The sequence below is a fragment of the Entamoeba histolytica genome, genomic scaffold (assembly GCF_000208925.1).
Source record: "Entamoeba histolytica HM-1:IMSS scf_1104750518587 genomic scaffold, whole genome shotgun sequence".
Taxonomy (NCBI): Eukaryota; Evosea; order Mastigamoebida; family Endamoebidae; genus Entamoeba; species Entamoeba histolytica.
The window spans coordinates 322,937-337,900 of record NW_001914860.1 but is presented as its reverse complement, the minus strand read 5'-3'; the positions used below and the strand labels follow the sequence as shown (position 1 = coordinate 337,900).

General features: G+C 24.9%; 10 protein-coding genes across 10 annotated transcripts, besides 1 other annotated feature; 4 read left to right on the top strand and 6 right to left on the bottom strand.

Annotated features, from left to right (window-relative positions):
• Positions 1-34: 34 nt before the first annotated feature.
• EHI_152860 (uncharacterized protein) lies at positions 35-2,485 on the bottom strand (the record flags this gene model as incomplete). The annotated part of the gene is made up of 2 exons (XM_650606.2): positions 35-2,326; positions 2,381-2,485. The coding sequence occupies 2 exons, from the start codon at positions 2,483-2,485 to the stop codon at positions 35-37; spliced, it is 2,397 nt and encodes a 798-aa protein (XP_655698.2).
• A 178-nt stretch (positions 2,486-2,663) lies between these two features.
• On the top strand, positions 2,664-3,725 carry EHI_152850 (uncharacterized protein; the record flags this gene model as incomplete). The annotated part of the gene is made up of 1 exon (XM_650605.1): positions 2,664-3,725. One exon carries the CDS (start codon positions 2,664-2,666, stop codon positions 3,723-3,725), a length of 1,062 nt encoding a protein of 353 aa, XP_655697.1.
• Positions 3,726-3,800: 75 nt separating this feature from the next.
• EHI_152840 (uncharacterized protein) lies at positions 3,801-4,910 on the top strand (the record flags this gene model as incomplete). The annotated part of the gene is made up of 5 exons (XM_650604.1): positions 3,801-3,903; positions 3,951-4,122; positions 4,170-4,473; positions 4,534-4,683; positions 4,728-4,910. 5 exons carry the CDS (start codon positions 3,801-3,803, stop codon positions 4,908-4,910), a joined length of 912 nt encoding a protein of 303 aa, XP_655696.1.
• A 516-nt stretch (positions 4,911-5,426) lies between these two features.
• Positions 5,427-5,972: a repeat region.
• A 502-nt stretch (positions 5,973-6,474) lies between these two features.
• Positions 6,475-7,704, bottom strand: EHI_152830 (ATP-binding cassette sub-family G1, putative; the record flags this gene model as incomplete). Its single annotated transcript, XM_650603.1, has 1 exon — positions 6,475-7,704. One exon carries the CDS (start codon positions 7,702-7,704, stop codon positions 6,475-6,477), a length of 1,230 nt encoding a protein of 409 aa, XP_655695.1.
• A 90-nt stretch (positions 7,705-7,794) lies between these two features.
• Positions 7,795-8,112, bottom strand: EHI_152820 (uncharacterized protein; the record flags this gene model as incomplete). Its single annotated transcript, XM_650602.1, has 1 exon — positions 7,795-8,112. The coding sequence occupies one exon, from the start codon at positions 8,110-8,112 to the stop codon at positions 7,795-7,797; it is 318 nt and encodes a 105-aa protein (XP_655694.1).
• A 712-nt stretch (positions 8,113-8,824) lies between these two features.
• Positions 8,825-9,410, bottom strand: EHI_152810 (uncharacterized protein; the record flags this gene model as incomplete). The annotated part of the gene is made up of 2 exons (XM_650601.1): positions 8,825-9,058; positions 9,114-9,410. The coding sequence occupies 2 exons, from the start codon at positions 9,408-9,410 to the stop codon at positions 8,825-8,827; spliced, it is 531 nt and encodes a 176-aa protein (XP_655693.1).
• Positions 9,411-9,741: 331 nt separating this feature from the next.
• Positions 9,742-10,044, top strand: EHI_152800 (uncharacterized protein; the record flags this gene model as incomplete). Its single annotated transcript, XM_650600.1, has 2 exons — positions 9,742-9,801; positions 9,853-10,044. The coding sequence occupies 2 exons, from the start codon at positions 9,742-9,744 to the stop codon at positions 10,042-10,044; spliced, it is 252 nt and encodes an 83-aa protein (XP_655692.1).
• Positions 10,045-10,059: 15 nt separating this feature from the next.
• On the bottom strand, positions 10,060-11,481 carry EHI_152790 (membrane-bound O-acyltransferase (MBOAT) family protein; the record flags this gene model as incomplete). The annotated part of the gene is made up of 1 exon (XM_650599.1): positions 10,060-11,481. One exon carries the CDS (start codon positions 11,479-11,481, stop codon positions 10,060-10,062), a length of 1,422 nt encoding a protein of 473 aa, XP_655691.1.
• A 130-nt stretch (positions 11,482-11,611) lies between these two features.
• Positions 11,612-12,296, bottom strand: EHI_152780 (uncharacterized protein; the record flags this gene model as incomplete). The annotated part of the gene is made up of 1 exon (XM_650598.2): positions 11,612-12,296. The coding sequence occupies one exon, from the start codon at positions 12,294-12,296 to the stop codon at positions 11,643-11,645; it is 654 nt and encodes a 217-aa protein (XP_655690.2). The 3' UTR covers positions 11,612-11,642.
• A 755-nt stretch (positions 12,297-13,051) lies between these two features.
• On the top strand, positions 13,052-14,386 carry EHI_152770 (WD domain containing protein; the record flags this gene model as incomplete). Its single annotated transcript, XM_650597.2, has 3 exons — positions 13,052-13,199; positions 13,244-13,952; positions 14,006-14,386. The coding sequence occupies 3 exons, from the start codon at positions 13,052-13,054 to the stop codon at positions 14,367-14,369; spliced, it is 1,221 nt and encodes a 406-aa protein (XP_655689.1). The 3' UTR covers positions 14,370-14,386.
• Between the last annotated feature and the right edge of the window lie 578 nt (positions 14,387-14,964).

Here is a 14,964-nt window from a genome sequence, read left to right as displayed (position 1 = left end):
ACTATTTTATTTAGTATAGAAAGCATTCTATTCATTACAAAGACTCAATTAAATTCAACCATTTATCTCTATTACACTCTGAACATGCAATAAAATGAAGTTTTATGTCATTTTGAATTACTAAAAATGCATTGTGAACTTCACCATCACTAACAACTAAACCTGTTACTGGTGGATTTAATTCAATTCGAATTTCTTCATTAATAACTAATGACATAAGATCTTTTTTAGTCCATTCTATTGAAGAGGTAAATTTTCTCATAACCCACCCATCATCTACAGGAACATCATTAACTTTTTTGATAACTGTAATAAGAAGCATGTCACTCATCAAAAAACATAGCCTTGGTCCTTTTTTAGGAAATTCATCATTAATAGGAATCAATAACCCGTAGTATAATAGCTTTCTTCTTTTTTGAACCAAAGCTCCAGTAGATTTTCGTAAAATCATTTCAACCAGTGATAAATCATCTAAGGAAGCTGCTGTTTGAAGTAATGACAATGATGATTTATGTATTGTTTTTAATGCTTCATAACATTCATTTAATGAAGAATAATCATTGTTAATTGGAGCTGATTGTTTGATTGTTGCTGCAAAAAACTTAACATATTCTTCTAACCTTGAAATTGGGAAATGAAGGTAAGTTGCTGGTGATTGTGGTAATGGTGGAGTAAAGTTTTGATTTGATCCATTAGATATAGAAGCATCTCTTTGAGTTTGTACATAGGCAGATATACATAGTACAACTTGTTTGTTTAATTCAAGATTTTCTTGGATATCAGGGAATGTTTTAGTCATTGTTTGATAATTAGAGAAATACTCAGTAAATACATTAAAATTGTCCAAATATTTTTTCATTAATTCACCTATTGGAACTGTTCTTTCTCTTGACATAGACTCTTCTAATCCATTAACAATATTTCGACTTAATGTTATTAAAGGAGTTAACACTTGACTAATTTGTTCTCCAAGTTTTTTATATGTAGTTGTTGCTAATAAAGCTTTTACATAAATTTCATTAAATTCTACTAATCCCTGAAAATAATGAAATTCATCATTAGCAAATTGACTAATTGAGAGTGCCATTTCAGCTGATTCAATTTTAATTTCTAAAGGAGTCATATCTGCTGATTTACGTCTAGTACTATATTTAAATTTAGTTTTACCACATAATGATTTCCTTAGTATAGCATTTTGTGTTTTTGGAATATGAATTTTAACAATTCCATAAATACCTAATGCCATTGCTTCTCTTGTTTCTTTTGATTTATTATCAATTAGCTTTGTTAATACTTCAATAAATTGATCAATTTCTTCTTCACTTAATGTTTTCTTTGATTTAATTTCAGTAAATACTGTTTGAGTTTTTAAAAGATCAGCTTGTCTAATATTTTCTAGTCTTGCTTCTTCAAGTCCTTCTTTTAAAATATTTATTTCTTGCATTTGAGTAAAGTTTTCTTTTAATAAATTTCTTACTTGATTTGATAAAGTATCTTCACCTTCTTTTGGGTCTAATGACGCTTTTCTTTCTCTTGACATAAGTATCATCATTCTAGGAGATGATATTGTTGGTGTAAGAGGTTTATTTCCACGATTTCTTGGAGATGCTAATGTACTAAGATTACATAAATCCATAGAATGTACACGACTAATATTTTCTGGTGATTTAATAACTTTTTCTGCTTCTTCCATTCTAATTTTTAATACCTTTTCATCTATTTCTAATTGTCTCTTTTTTCCTTCAACTGATTGTTCTTTAGTTTCAATTGTTTTAATCCTTTCATCAAGTATTTTTTGTTGTTCTTTGATTTGTAATTGTAATTCCTTTAACTCTTTTTTTTTCGTGTCTAATATTTGTTCTATTTCTTTTAATTTTTCTTCTTTTTTATCGTATTGAATATCACAAAGCATAACTTCTGCTTCACGTGAACGAACATTTGATTCTTGATCTAAAAGTTTTTTTTCTTTATCCATTAACTCATTTTCTTTTTTTTTTAATTTTTCTTCTTTTTCCTTTATCATTAAATTCATTACTTCAAAGTCTTTAATTTTTTCTTTCCATTCTTCGAACTCTTTATTATATTCTTCATTACTTATTTCTGGAATCCTTGGACTTTGTGATGGTGTATTATCATTTATGTCTTCTCCAAAAAATTGGGTTAAAGCTTTACTATCTTTTTGTTCATCTTCTGTAAGAAGTGCATCTTTACTAGTCATTTGCCATAATTTTTTAACTTGATGTAACTTTGCTATAAAGTCCACAACACTAAATGGAGAAGTTTCTTGAAAAATTTCTTTCCAAATCCACACTTGTAATTCACGCGGCTAAGAAGCTGTATAAATATTTATATATAAATTGAGGATTTAAAGGAAACAAACTGTTTTGAATGGACGATTTGGAACGTATTTAATTGTTTTTAAATACTCTTTTTCTATATTGATCCAATAGTCAAATGCTTGTTTTGTGTTCATGACTTCAGTCATTGTTAATATAGGAACTAATCAGATCCTGTTTAGAATAAAGAATATAACCAACGTGGAAGATTGCTCATAAGCAAAAGTTAAAAAAAGTTTTTCCTAAAAAAAGGATTTGTATTATTATTTTTGTTTCTCTCTTTAAAAAAAAAATATTTAATAAGAACTTAAAAAAGAATAATAAGAGATGGTCTTTCTTCTATTTATTATTATTCTTATTCAAGTATCTTTCACTTATTGTTACGCAGAATTCTGTAATGTTCCTACCTTTTCATTAAAACATTTAAATAACTCAACGCTTAATAAAATTATAATTATAACAAGACATGGTGATAGAAATAGTATTTTTGCAAATGTTAATCAAACAAAATGTAATGAAGGTGAATGCGTTATTGGTGAATTAACTGATATAGGAAAAAAACAAATGAATAATTTAGGAATTGCTATAAACCAATTATTAAAAGAATATGGAATTAGTAATATTACTTTTGAAAGTATTAGAGCACAAAGTACACAATGTAATAGAACAATTAATTCAGCAAAAGCATTAATAGAAGGATTATTAAATCAAAAAGTAAATACTGAATTAATTGATACAACAAATAGTCAGTATTTTGCACCTCATTATATTATTGATAATACAACAGTTGCAGAACGAAATAAAAGATTAAAAATACTTGAAGATACTATGAATGATAATATAAAACAATTAATCTTTAAATTTAAAAGATTGTTTAAAGGAGAATTTAAAACAACAAATTTGATTACATCATTTATTAATGTTTATGATTATTTACAAGTCTTAAATTGTTACAATATTCCATTCCCATCAAACGAAAAAGAACAAATTACTATAGATGATGTAATTTCTTCTGAAATGTATTTAAGTTATATGGCAGGCTATTTATTAGATTCTCAAGTATCGTCGTTGTCAACAAAGTATTTAAGAGATGAAATTATTTCCTTTTTAGATGGAACTTCAATTTGTAAAGAAACAAATTGTTCAACTTCTTCTTTGCCTATCATCGAACTCATTTCTGGTCATGATGATACGTTATACTCTTTAATGGTTTCTCTTCATCAACAAGACATACAATTACCTCCATATAGTTCTCACATTTTTATAGAAAAAGTTCAAATAGGTATTGATTATTTTGTCAGAGCGTCATATAATTCTCAAATATTAAGAATATGTAATAATCAAGTAAAACTTTGTCCATTCCAAGAGTTTAAAGATTGGTTGAAATGATTGAAGTTTTTTTAGTTTTTAAGATTTTTATCTGTTTCATCTCTTTATCTTCAAATTTATTTATTTTATTATTAAATGAATTATATCACTGGAAATACCCGTATTAAAGATGAACGTTTAAAACAATATTTTAGTGGTAAAGGGTGTGAATTATTAATTAAAAACCATATTACAACTGGTTTGTTATGATATAAAATTATTAATACTATTCTATTAATTTGTTAGTTAATGATTTTATTAAAGCACCTTTATCAAAATTTGAAGGAATTATCACTGATCTTGAGCAAGTTAAAAAATTACAACTCAAGTTTGCCCTTCAACTAATTTCTAGAAGTTATACTCTCAAAGACTGGAAAGATTCTATTACTATACATCCTATTACAACAGGAATTACTGCGTTTGTATTACTTTTATAATTTTAGAGAAATAGAAGTAATAAATTAGAATTGATAATGCATTACCTGATAATGGACTAGTTCAAGGAAGATTTTATGATTTTATTGGAAATATTGATGGACCAATCAACCATGTAATAATAACGGTTATGTGTTCTTTTTTAGTTTCAACAAATGGAGATGTACTTTGGATTGATACTCTTTCACATCCTGATTTTGATATTGTTTTTGACATATTGAATAATCAATTTGGTTGTACTGAAACAGATATAATTAATATTTATTTCACTCGTATTCATGTAATTACTATTCAATCATTTTATAAATTAGATAATTTATTTGAAGGTATTATTGTTTGTTTATTACTTTAACTATATAAAATACATTTATTGGAATATTCTTATCTACTTTAGAAAGAAACAAAAAGTCAAATGGTAGTTATTAATTCATTGTCTCAATTAATTCAAGGCAACTTATTGATATCATCTCCTTTATATCAAAAAACAGTTCAATTTTTAAATCGTATTTGTTCCATTGCATTCTCTCAACAACTTATTATGATAGTTTGTTTAAACCTTTTTTCATTTTGTGATACTTATTTTTATAGAATATTACATTTCAACAAATAGTACTTTATGAAAACCAATCACCTCATTTGGTTGAAACAGTCTTGAAAAATGGATATCCTTCATTTCCTACAATGAGAATTGCAATTATGTCTCAAGATAACCAAGTTAGTGCTTTACTTATAAAACCTCAATTATTATTTAAAGAAGACATTAATGAATAAAAAATAAGAAAGGGGAAATAAGAAGGTTAAATGTTGTATTATTAAAATTAAAATATAATTTTTGTACTTTATATTAAAATTTTTGATTATAATTTTTATTTTAGTTTATTAAATAACTTCAATAATAGAAAAATTGAATATTATTGGAAATTAAAAACTTGATGTAATTGTTTTATTTAGTTAAAATTAAGAATAAAATCGTTTGAAATTAATTATTTATAAGAATTATAGTAAAATTTCAATTGAATAAAAATTTTTTTAATAAACAAAGAAATAACTAAAATAATTGAATAAACATTTAAAATCACTCACAACCTGAATGTATCTATTAAGTTTTAATAACCAAAATTACTTAAATCTTATCTCCCTTTTTTTAAATAAGGAAGACAAATGTGTTAGTTGTTATTTAAAAGTTTGTTTTATGTTTAGAGAAGATAATTTTTTAAATATTTATAAAATACTTGACTTATATTTATTTTTTATTTCTATTTATTTTAGAGAATAACACTCTTTAGATCGAAGGTGGTACGTCTGAAACACCACACATAAACCCTAGTACAAATTCATACTTCGACTCTCCCAGTTATTATCTGGTTATGACGGTGCCTTTGAATTAGGAATGTATTAGGGAATGCTGCAAAGGGTGCAGCAAGAGAATACAGTAGAATATTACATGATGCAATATAAGAATCTACTGAAGTGTGGGTATGACTAAAAGAAGATTAGTCAAAGTATGACTAAAAGAAGATTAGTCAAAGTAATACAGTAGTAATGAAATGATTCCTTCTCCCATTCATAAAATAAGAAAAATGAAATTCCTTAAAATTAAGGCAGAAAACAAACAAAGGCTTAAAAAGAAGAAATAAGCAGAAGAAGTTTGAAAAACCTTAATAGGAAGAAATAAAGCAAAGAAGTGCTTTCCTCAATTTGCAAGAAAAACATAAAGAATAGGTTTAACAAAGAGATTACTCTTTTTTAATAAGCTCAGGGATGGGATTAGTCTCTCCTGAGCTAGGAAGAATATATGAAAATTCTATTAATACTTAATTAATTACTTTTTATTTAGAGAATAACACTCTTTTATTTTTGGTTCAATAACTAACTTTGTTTTGTAAATAATATAACCTCAAAGCAAACTCTAACTAAAATGAATGTGAAGGGTTTTAACAATAAAAAATTATTGAAATTGACCTTCATAATTCCAGACTTATCCATTTCTCTATTTCCTTATTGTATGGTTTTTCATCCATTTTACAACAAACATTAAAAGTAACTCTATGATAGTCATCTGACCTTTTTTTAGGGGTTTAAACATATTCTATTATGACTAGTGCTTTTTGCATAAAGTTGACATAACTAGTATCTGGTTTTTTGTTTATGAATTACTTCTTCCTAATCTGATACAACACTTATATTTTAATCGTCATAATATCTTTACCATTTGATTTGGGTTATAAAACAATGTAATTAGAGTATTATCCTATTTTATTGTTAATTCTGTTGATGTCTTTAAAGAGTAAACTAAAGAATTAATATTGATGATTTAGAGTAAGGAAAGATGATTCTAGTATGTTAGGTTATTCACTAAAGAGTGAAAAAAATAATGAAGATGTCTTGAATAGAAGTATCCAAATGATGGGATATTAAGATTATGAAAATCCAAGAATAAGTGAAGGCGAATTAATACTACTGCTCCAATTCTTAAGCAGATTATCCAAATAAAAAGAAATAACATTTGTTTGAGAATGTCTGTATTGACTTTAAGTTTTTTAAGAAAGTCATTACCATTTTGATATATACAATTATTTAAGCGAATATCTTCTTCATCACATAATAAATCAACTCCATCAAAGAATATACATAAACAAATATTTCGTGTAATTCTATAATAACTAATGGTGTAAATCCATTTCAACCATCTAGGAAGATTTGAATAATCCTTGACAGTTCCACTAAATAGCATTAAAGTATAAATAGTTGCGATTTCTAAAAAAGTACCAACCTTTTTATTAATGATGATATACCCAATTAATGCACCCATAGTAACATTTATTTGAGATGTTAATAAAGACATAAACCAATATTTTAAAAACCTCCAAAATGAAGGTTGGAAATCAACAAAAGGATAAAATACAATATCAAGTGATGTTGGGTTTAATACCATTGTTGGTAGGTTGAAAATATAGTCTGCAAGAATATAGGCTGAAGCATAAACCTTATGCGTTTGACTTTCTTTTCGTATTTGAACCTTATTATTCACTGAATAAATAACTTGATCAATAGTAAATAATGTTTTACTAATAGTTGCAAAGTAAAGAACATTTAATCTTTGAATTAGTGTTGTTTGGTTGTAATTTATTAATAGAAATATTGTTCCAATAGAAAGACCTCCAACTGTAAAGAGAAAAAGATGAAGGATAATATTTATGGGATATTTCCATCCAGTTCGATACTTTTTTTTAGTAATTTCAATGAATTGATAGGTCCACTCTACAACGCAATGATAAAACTCTTCAAAATAATGATGATTTGTCATAGGATAGACTGATTCAATTATTTGGAGAATATCTTCTTTTAATTGATTAAGTTGACGATTATATTCAATTGTTTCTTGTTCAGAAATAATATAGTCACAAAAGAAATAATCATGGTTTATTTCAGGAAAAATAAGAATAGTTGGTACAAAATGAGAAATATACTTTAATCCACTTATAATTTCATGACAAGGATATTTTAAATAATTTAAAATAATTACTTTAGGATATCCTATGAGAATACAACAAACATGCACCATATATTTTTGTGTTATTGATAGTTTTTGATATTTACAATGAATGTTTATTTGAAATAAAGACAATAATGCTTTAGTTTCATCACTGTATTTTTATTTTGAATGATGGTTCATAATATCACAAAATGAGTAATATTGTTGAGGTCGTTTATAATAATATACCATTTCCAACACACTATCTTGTGACATCTCCTCAATCATTTCAATTTGGTGCGTGATATATTCTGAATTGCATATATCATTTTCAATTTGTTTCCAATCACTTTTCTTGACTCCAATTAAACAGATACTTTGTACATATCTTTTGTCTTGTTGAATTATCTCAGATAAAAGAGTTGAATTGGGATATTGAATATCAAAAACAAGTTGTCTGATTGTACTAGCATTTGATGTGTATTGAGTTTGGATCATATGATTGAATCTCAAGTTTTCATCTTATCTACTATATCTCGTTTTAATATTATTATCAAACCCAAGATATGAAGATCAATTTTTATTAAACAATAACACAATTTCAATTTTAATCTAACAAGCTTTTAATATGAAGTGTTGTATTTTACATTTACTTATATTCAATCAATTGTATTAATACTTTAAATAATTACATTGTTATTAGGCTAAACATAAAAGACTAATTAATTGATATCTTTTTTTTTATCAGATAATATGATGGTTAAACTGTTATTAATTGATAAAGTTTTATGTTTAAGCTATTAAATAACACCATTAAACATTAAGAAATAATACACTAAAACATTTTTGAAATTAGTAACTTTATTTAGTAAGTCTTTTTTTATAATTTATGAACAATCGCAATTTTTTTAAATTCAAGTTTTATTCATCTCTTAGTAAAATGTATTATTTATAATGATTACCGTAAAATATTAATTTGAAGTAATGCTGTAAGAGTTTAAAAGCTTAGTTTTATTTTCAAGTTAATTAATGTTTTGAATAAGTCAAATCTTCATTTCTTAAAAGATAGGTGATTTGAACAACGAAATAAAGTTGGTGATTAATTTTTTTATTACACTCAAAAAAAAAGAGGATTAACATCATTCTCAGAGTGAGATAATGATAGTGATTGAGTGTAAATTGTAAATTAAAAATAATAACAAAAAGTATATCAATCAACACGTGAAATATGTAAAGTGATCATATCTTGTGGTTGTGCTTCAAGTCCATCAAACCATAAGCAAAGAAATATTCCAAATGATATAGTTTCTATTAACAAAGAGAAAAATGCAATGGAACATAACATTCTAAACGTCATAAATGGTTTAACAATTCTCGAATAACAAGTTGGTTTATGTAAATACTGACAATACTCTCGTTGGGATTTATAACCACAACATTCAAACTAAATAAATAAATAAATGGTATTTGAATAAAATTTAAAATGTTTAATAACAAACTTCATACTCTAATGACATCATCTTTGAGGTATTTTCTTTAACTAATGAACGAACAGAATAAGTATCAATGAATGCAATAAAAGTAACTGTAGACATTAATAGAGTTGTTATAAATAATAAAGAAAATGCAATAATAAATGATGGTGATGAGTGAATTTGATATAAATAAAATACAATAATTGCTACTATAACAGCTACAACTCCACAAATTAAAGATAAGCTTGAAACAGAGTAATCTCCCAATGCATGTTTGGAAGATATTTGATTATAAAAACAAATACAACCATGTCCTATCATAAAAATGCCAACTGTCTTAATAAGGTCAATACAAACAAACAATATTAATTATAGAAAAAAAAAACAAACTGCAGTTATTGATGAAATGATAATGACTATAATGGTAAAATTACTAAATCCAGTTGCCATCTTTTTATCTGAAAATAATGGAATTAATGAGATCTCTAATATTAACTTATTAATAATATAAAAAACAAAAACAAAAACAAATAATTATTTGATGTTATAAAAAATAAAAATCAATGAAAAATAAAAAAGATAAAAAATAAAATAAAAAAACTATAAATTATAATATCTTATCATATTTATCATGTTATTTTTCATTTTCTTTATGACAATCATTTTATTAACATCTGCCCAATCTAGTCCAATCCCAATTGATGTATTTCTTGTTTGTTATTATTTTCTATATTATTTATTTTCTATATTATTTATCATTTAGGAAGACACAAACAATTATCAACCAAAAGGAAATGCTTATTTAGCACAGGCAAAACGTATGGAACAATTTAAAAAGGATATGGAAAAACTGATATTCGAAGCAAATCAAAATGTACAAAAACTAGAACAAGCAAGACACAAACGAAATCAACAAGCACAACAAGTTTTAATGGCAGGTGGAAAAATTAATTAAAACTATAATTTAAATTCAATCAATTCTATCTCTTTTTTGTTGTTTAGGGAACCAAATGTATAAAATAATAAGGAGTAATAATCCAATGATATCAATACAAAAATATGTATTAACAAAGAATTTCCATGAATCACTAAATGTATAAATCACAAATGGAATAAAAGAATATGAAATAGATATACGTGCATAAATAAATGTTAATACCAAATAACTATAATATATTAATGAATCTTTTCCATATTTCTTTATTATTATTGGTTCAATTCTAGAATGAAATCCACAAGACACATCATGATGTAATGCTAACATTCCAAATGAAAGATAATAACCAGGATAAATACCATGCCAAAATGCACTGACTAAATTAGTTAATGATTGTTTATATTCATTTAATATTCCTCCAAATAACTCAAATGATTCATAGATATGATTTTTCATAAATGTTTGAATATAAATATTCCAAGAATCAATAACTAATTTAGCTGAATTAGAAAAGAAGAAATCATTTAATTTAACATTTCTAAATCCATACCACGTAGGTTTATTTTCTTTTACTCCTGAATAACCAAATCCAAATAAAATACCCATACATTCTGCCATTTTCCATGTTGCAAAATATCTAAATACAATTGAATAAATAAAAATCATTACCATACCCATTTTTTGAATAAAAGAATAATCATTTGGATTATTAATAACTATTTCATAGAAATAAACTTTTAATGGAACTATTATTACAATAGATGTTAATAATAATAAAATAATTCCTTGACTAAAAACAATAAAAAACTGTTTCCAATCAATTGGAGGAATTTTGTTTTTTAAATGATTGTTTGGATATGATTCAAATAACTCTAATGTAACAAATTTTTTGTATGTTTGATATTCAATGCAAGGCCCACTGAAGATAGATGGAAAGAAATAAAAATATCCAATAAACTCAAGTAATGAAGGAAATTGATCGTTTGGAATATTGTTCATCTTATTATAATCTGTTTGTTTTATAGTATTAGTATTACTTCCTTTTGCTACATTAAATGCAAAGTTACCAAGTTTTATTACAACAATCATTTGTAAAGTAGTAATATCTAAATACCATTGAAGATAATAGTTAATGTATTTGTGTATTTGCAATAAAGTTAAAAACATTAGGTTCAGAGAAAATATAAAGAATGCTGCATGTAATGACTTTTTCCATTTCATAGCATAATATGTTATTAATCCTGGTATTATAATGATCATTGAATTAATACCAAATACAAATAATAATATTATAACACCAATTATACTATAAACAAAATGTTTTAATCTTGGGTTAGAGGGTAAATATCGTAAAATATAACATAATGGTAATTCTATAAAAAATGATAAAAAATATCTCATTTGATCACTAGGGACATAGACCTTTTCTGAGAATGACTCAATTATTGAATACATTATCAAATGATTAATGAGTTTATTAACATCTGGTGATGTATTTAAATAACAAAAATAATAATATTAAGTATTATTTTTTGTGTTTTATAATTATATGTTTTAATTTCATAGACACAAAATTGAAAATGAAAAATACGAATTAATGATTTACAAATTGATATTTAAAAGAAAGTAGAATTGTAGAGTCTTGAATCTAAGACAATATTGGCATTAGTTTGTAACATAGATGATATTTTTTTGTTTATTTCATTTCCAAGAATTTTAATTTGATTAGATCCTAAAAAGAAATGACCATTTAAAAACAAAGTAACTTCTCCTTCATAACCATCAATAGTTTCTATTTCTACTTCAACAAAATAACCAAATTCAATAAGTATGTCTTGTAAAAATCTCATTGCTTCTCTTCTTTTAGTAGGTTGAATTCTTCTCTTAGCAGTTTTCTTTGTAGTATTTCCAACTTTAAATTCATATTGAGCTTGTTCTTTTGAACGAGTTTGAATATATTGAAGAACATCAATTGAATCATTTTGATCACTAAATACAATCTTCTTTATTTTAATGAATTGTTTAGTAAGATGTGATATTCTATGTGGTCTTCCAACTGAAACAGTTGAAAATTGAGTTAATAAAGCAATTAAAATGGCTTGAAGATCTGCTTGATAATTCATAGCCTCTATTTGTCTTGCTTTAAATCTTGGTATTTCATCTCCTTCAAATGATTTAACAGGAGAATGAGTTTGAATTTTATCGTTATGAATATCATTAATATTAAAGTTAAGAGTATTATCGTTTTTCTTGTTCATAAGAGAGTGCATTTATTAATCTGATTGATAATATTATTTAGTCCCAATCCTTAAATATACTAAAGAAACATTTTTCCAAAACAAAAGATGTGAAATCCAAGGTCCCAACTTCAAAACCCTTTGTCTTTCATTTAAAAATTAACGCTAAAATCTAACAATTTTTCTTGGTTCTTAATTGAAGGAAAAAAATTCTACGTTTTTAATATTCTTTTTATTATTATTTATGAACTTTTTTAATTTCTGTAAATTCATTTTTATAATGTTTTTACCTTTTTTTCTTGATTGCCGTGAAAGGGGTAGCTATGGCAATATATGAAATTTTGGAACAATAACTGAATTTGAAAAATGACCAAACTTAACAAATTAAAATCATTCGACTCAAAAATAGCCTATTTTATTTTACTCGAATGCATCTAGACAAACAAATTTTATTAATTCGAACATTATAGATTATCTTAATTAATCTAATTTGATTCGAGATAGACTACTAAAAATAAAACTATTTAATATATTCTCTTAGAAGATTCTAGATACTCATTTGAAACTAAACAAAGATCTTAAAGTCTATTCGTTTTTTTTTTTTTAAATTCTAATTTTGTTTTACTTAATATTAATAAAAACAAAATTTAAAAACAAAAAAATTCTTTAAATTTTTCGTATTATTGTTTTTTTCTAAAACAAAAAAAAAAAATATAATTTTATTATCTTGAAAAACTAAAAACAAAAAAAAAGAAAAGTTCCTTTTTTTCATTCATTCTTTTTGTTTTATGACTGAAGTTCCAGAGGAACATTCAAATGATTTTATTCCATCACTTCCTCCTTCATTTCAAACAAACTTTGGAAATGAACGTTTTGTAGATTTGTTAAAAGATATTTTGAAGGAATATACTTTATTATATGAAGATAACAAAGCACGTTTGTCTTTTAATTTTTATTAAATACAAAAACTTAAATTAAAGTCATTGCACAATTAGAAGGATTAAAAGTTCAACCAAATGTAAGAAATGTTAAATTTTATCAATCAGATGTTGTTGATACTAAAAAACCAAAACCACAAAAATCAACTTATTCTCATTATGTCAGTAAAAAAACAACAGAACATTGGAAATTTTTACATAATTATATTTTACATCGTGACTGTATTCTTGATTTAGCATGTAGTCCTTGGGATATGAGTATTTTTGCAACAGCAAGTTCAGATAGAAGTGCTCGTATATCTACTGCTGAATCAGGTAAATGTCTTCAATTTTTAGTTCATCCACGACCAGTTTCTTCATTAATGTTTCATCCAACTGAACATTTATTAGCTACAGGATGTGGTGATGGAATTGTTCGTTTATTTAAAATTGGAGTAACAATTGATGAAGATCATAAAGAACAATTACCAACTACTGAAATTAAAATTGGTGATATTGTTAGTGGTGTATGTTTAGGTAATGATTCAATTTACACTGCAACTTGGGGTGGTGTTGTTGGTGTTTATGATTTACATGGAGAACACATTTCATCAATTAGTTCTAGTATTGGAATAAATGATCATATCACCTCATTAGCTTCTGATGTTTATTCCCCAATTCTTTCATGTACAGCAACTGATGGTAGTTTAAGACTTATAGATATTAGAACTCCAAATCATGCTCGAATAGAATGTATTAATGCACATTCAGAGTTTGTTATTAATTAGTTTTTTTTATTTATCAACCAATTATTGATTTAAGTAGTTCATGCATTTCAGCTCAATTTTGTGAACAAGGAAAAACAATTGTATCAACGGGTTTTGATAAAATAGTAAAAATATGGGACATTAAAATGATGAAAGCCCCTAAGGCAATGTATAAAATATCATATCCTTCTAAAATAAATATCTCTCAAAACGATAAATTCCTTGTACAAGCTGAAGATAAATCCTGGATTATTATTGATTCAAATGGACTACGTCATGGTAAGTTAAAAATTGGTGCTGATGTTTTACAAAGAGAACATTTAAGACTTCAAATTTGCTCTTCATTTAGTTATGATGAGAGTGTTCTTTATACAGCTGGTTTAGACAGACATGTTATTGCTTGGGGAGTTCAAACTAATTAATTTATTTCTTTTTAATCTTTTTGACTAATTAACAAACTCAATTATTCTTCTTTATTGTCTCTTGTTATAAGCAAAAAAAATAATCAATAGTAACAAACCATAATTTCTGTTATTACCTTTTGTATAGAACAGTACTATTTCATTTAAACAATATTAATATATTTACAGAAATTCTAGATGCAGAACTATTCAATACATCAATAAAACATTCCATTTAATCTAAGTAAATGTAATACATTTTCTATTTTATTCTTTTAATTTCTTTGATGTAATAACTTTGAAATTAATCTTTTAATATTTCCATTTTCATGAAATATAAAACCATTCTATCTGGTAAATACTTAAAATAAGTTCTAACTCAATCTTTGTTATTAACTAATATGTATTTTATACAAACAATTAATATTGTTAGTTTAATTATCAGTTAATATTCTCATTACTCATTTATAATTAATGTTTTGAGTTAGTTATTTTAAGTTAATTAAATATAACTAATACTCTTATTTTTTTCAAATAAACCGAAGTTAAATATTCGTTAATGGTATTTTATATAAACCAATTATTTTAGTAAACTCATTAATTTACTATAATAATA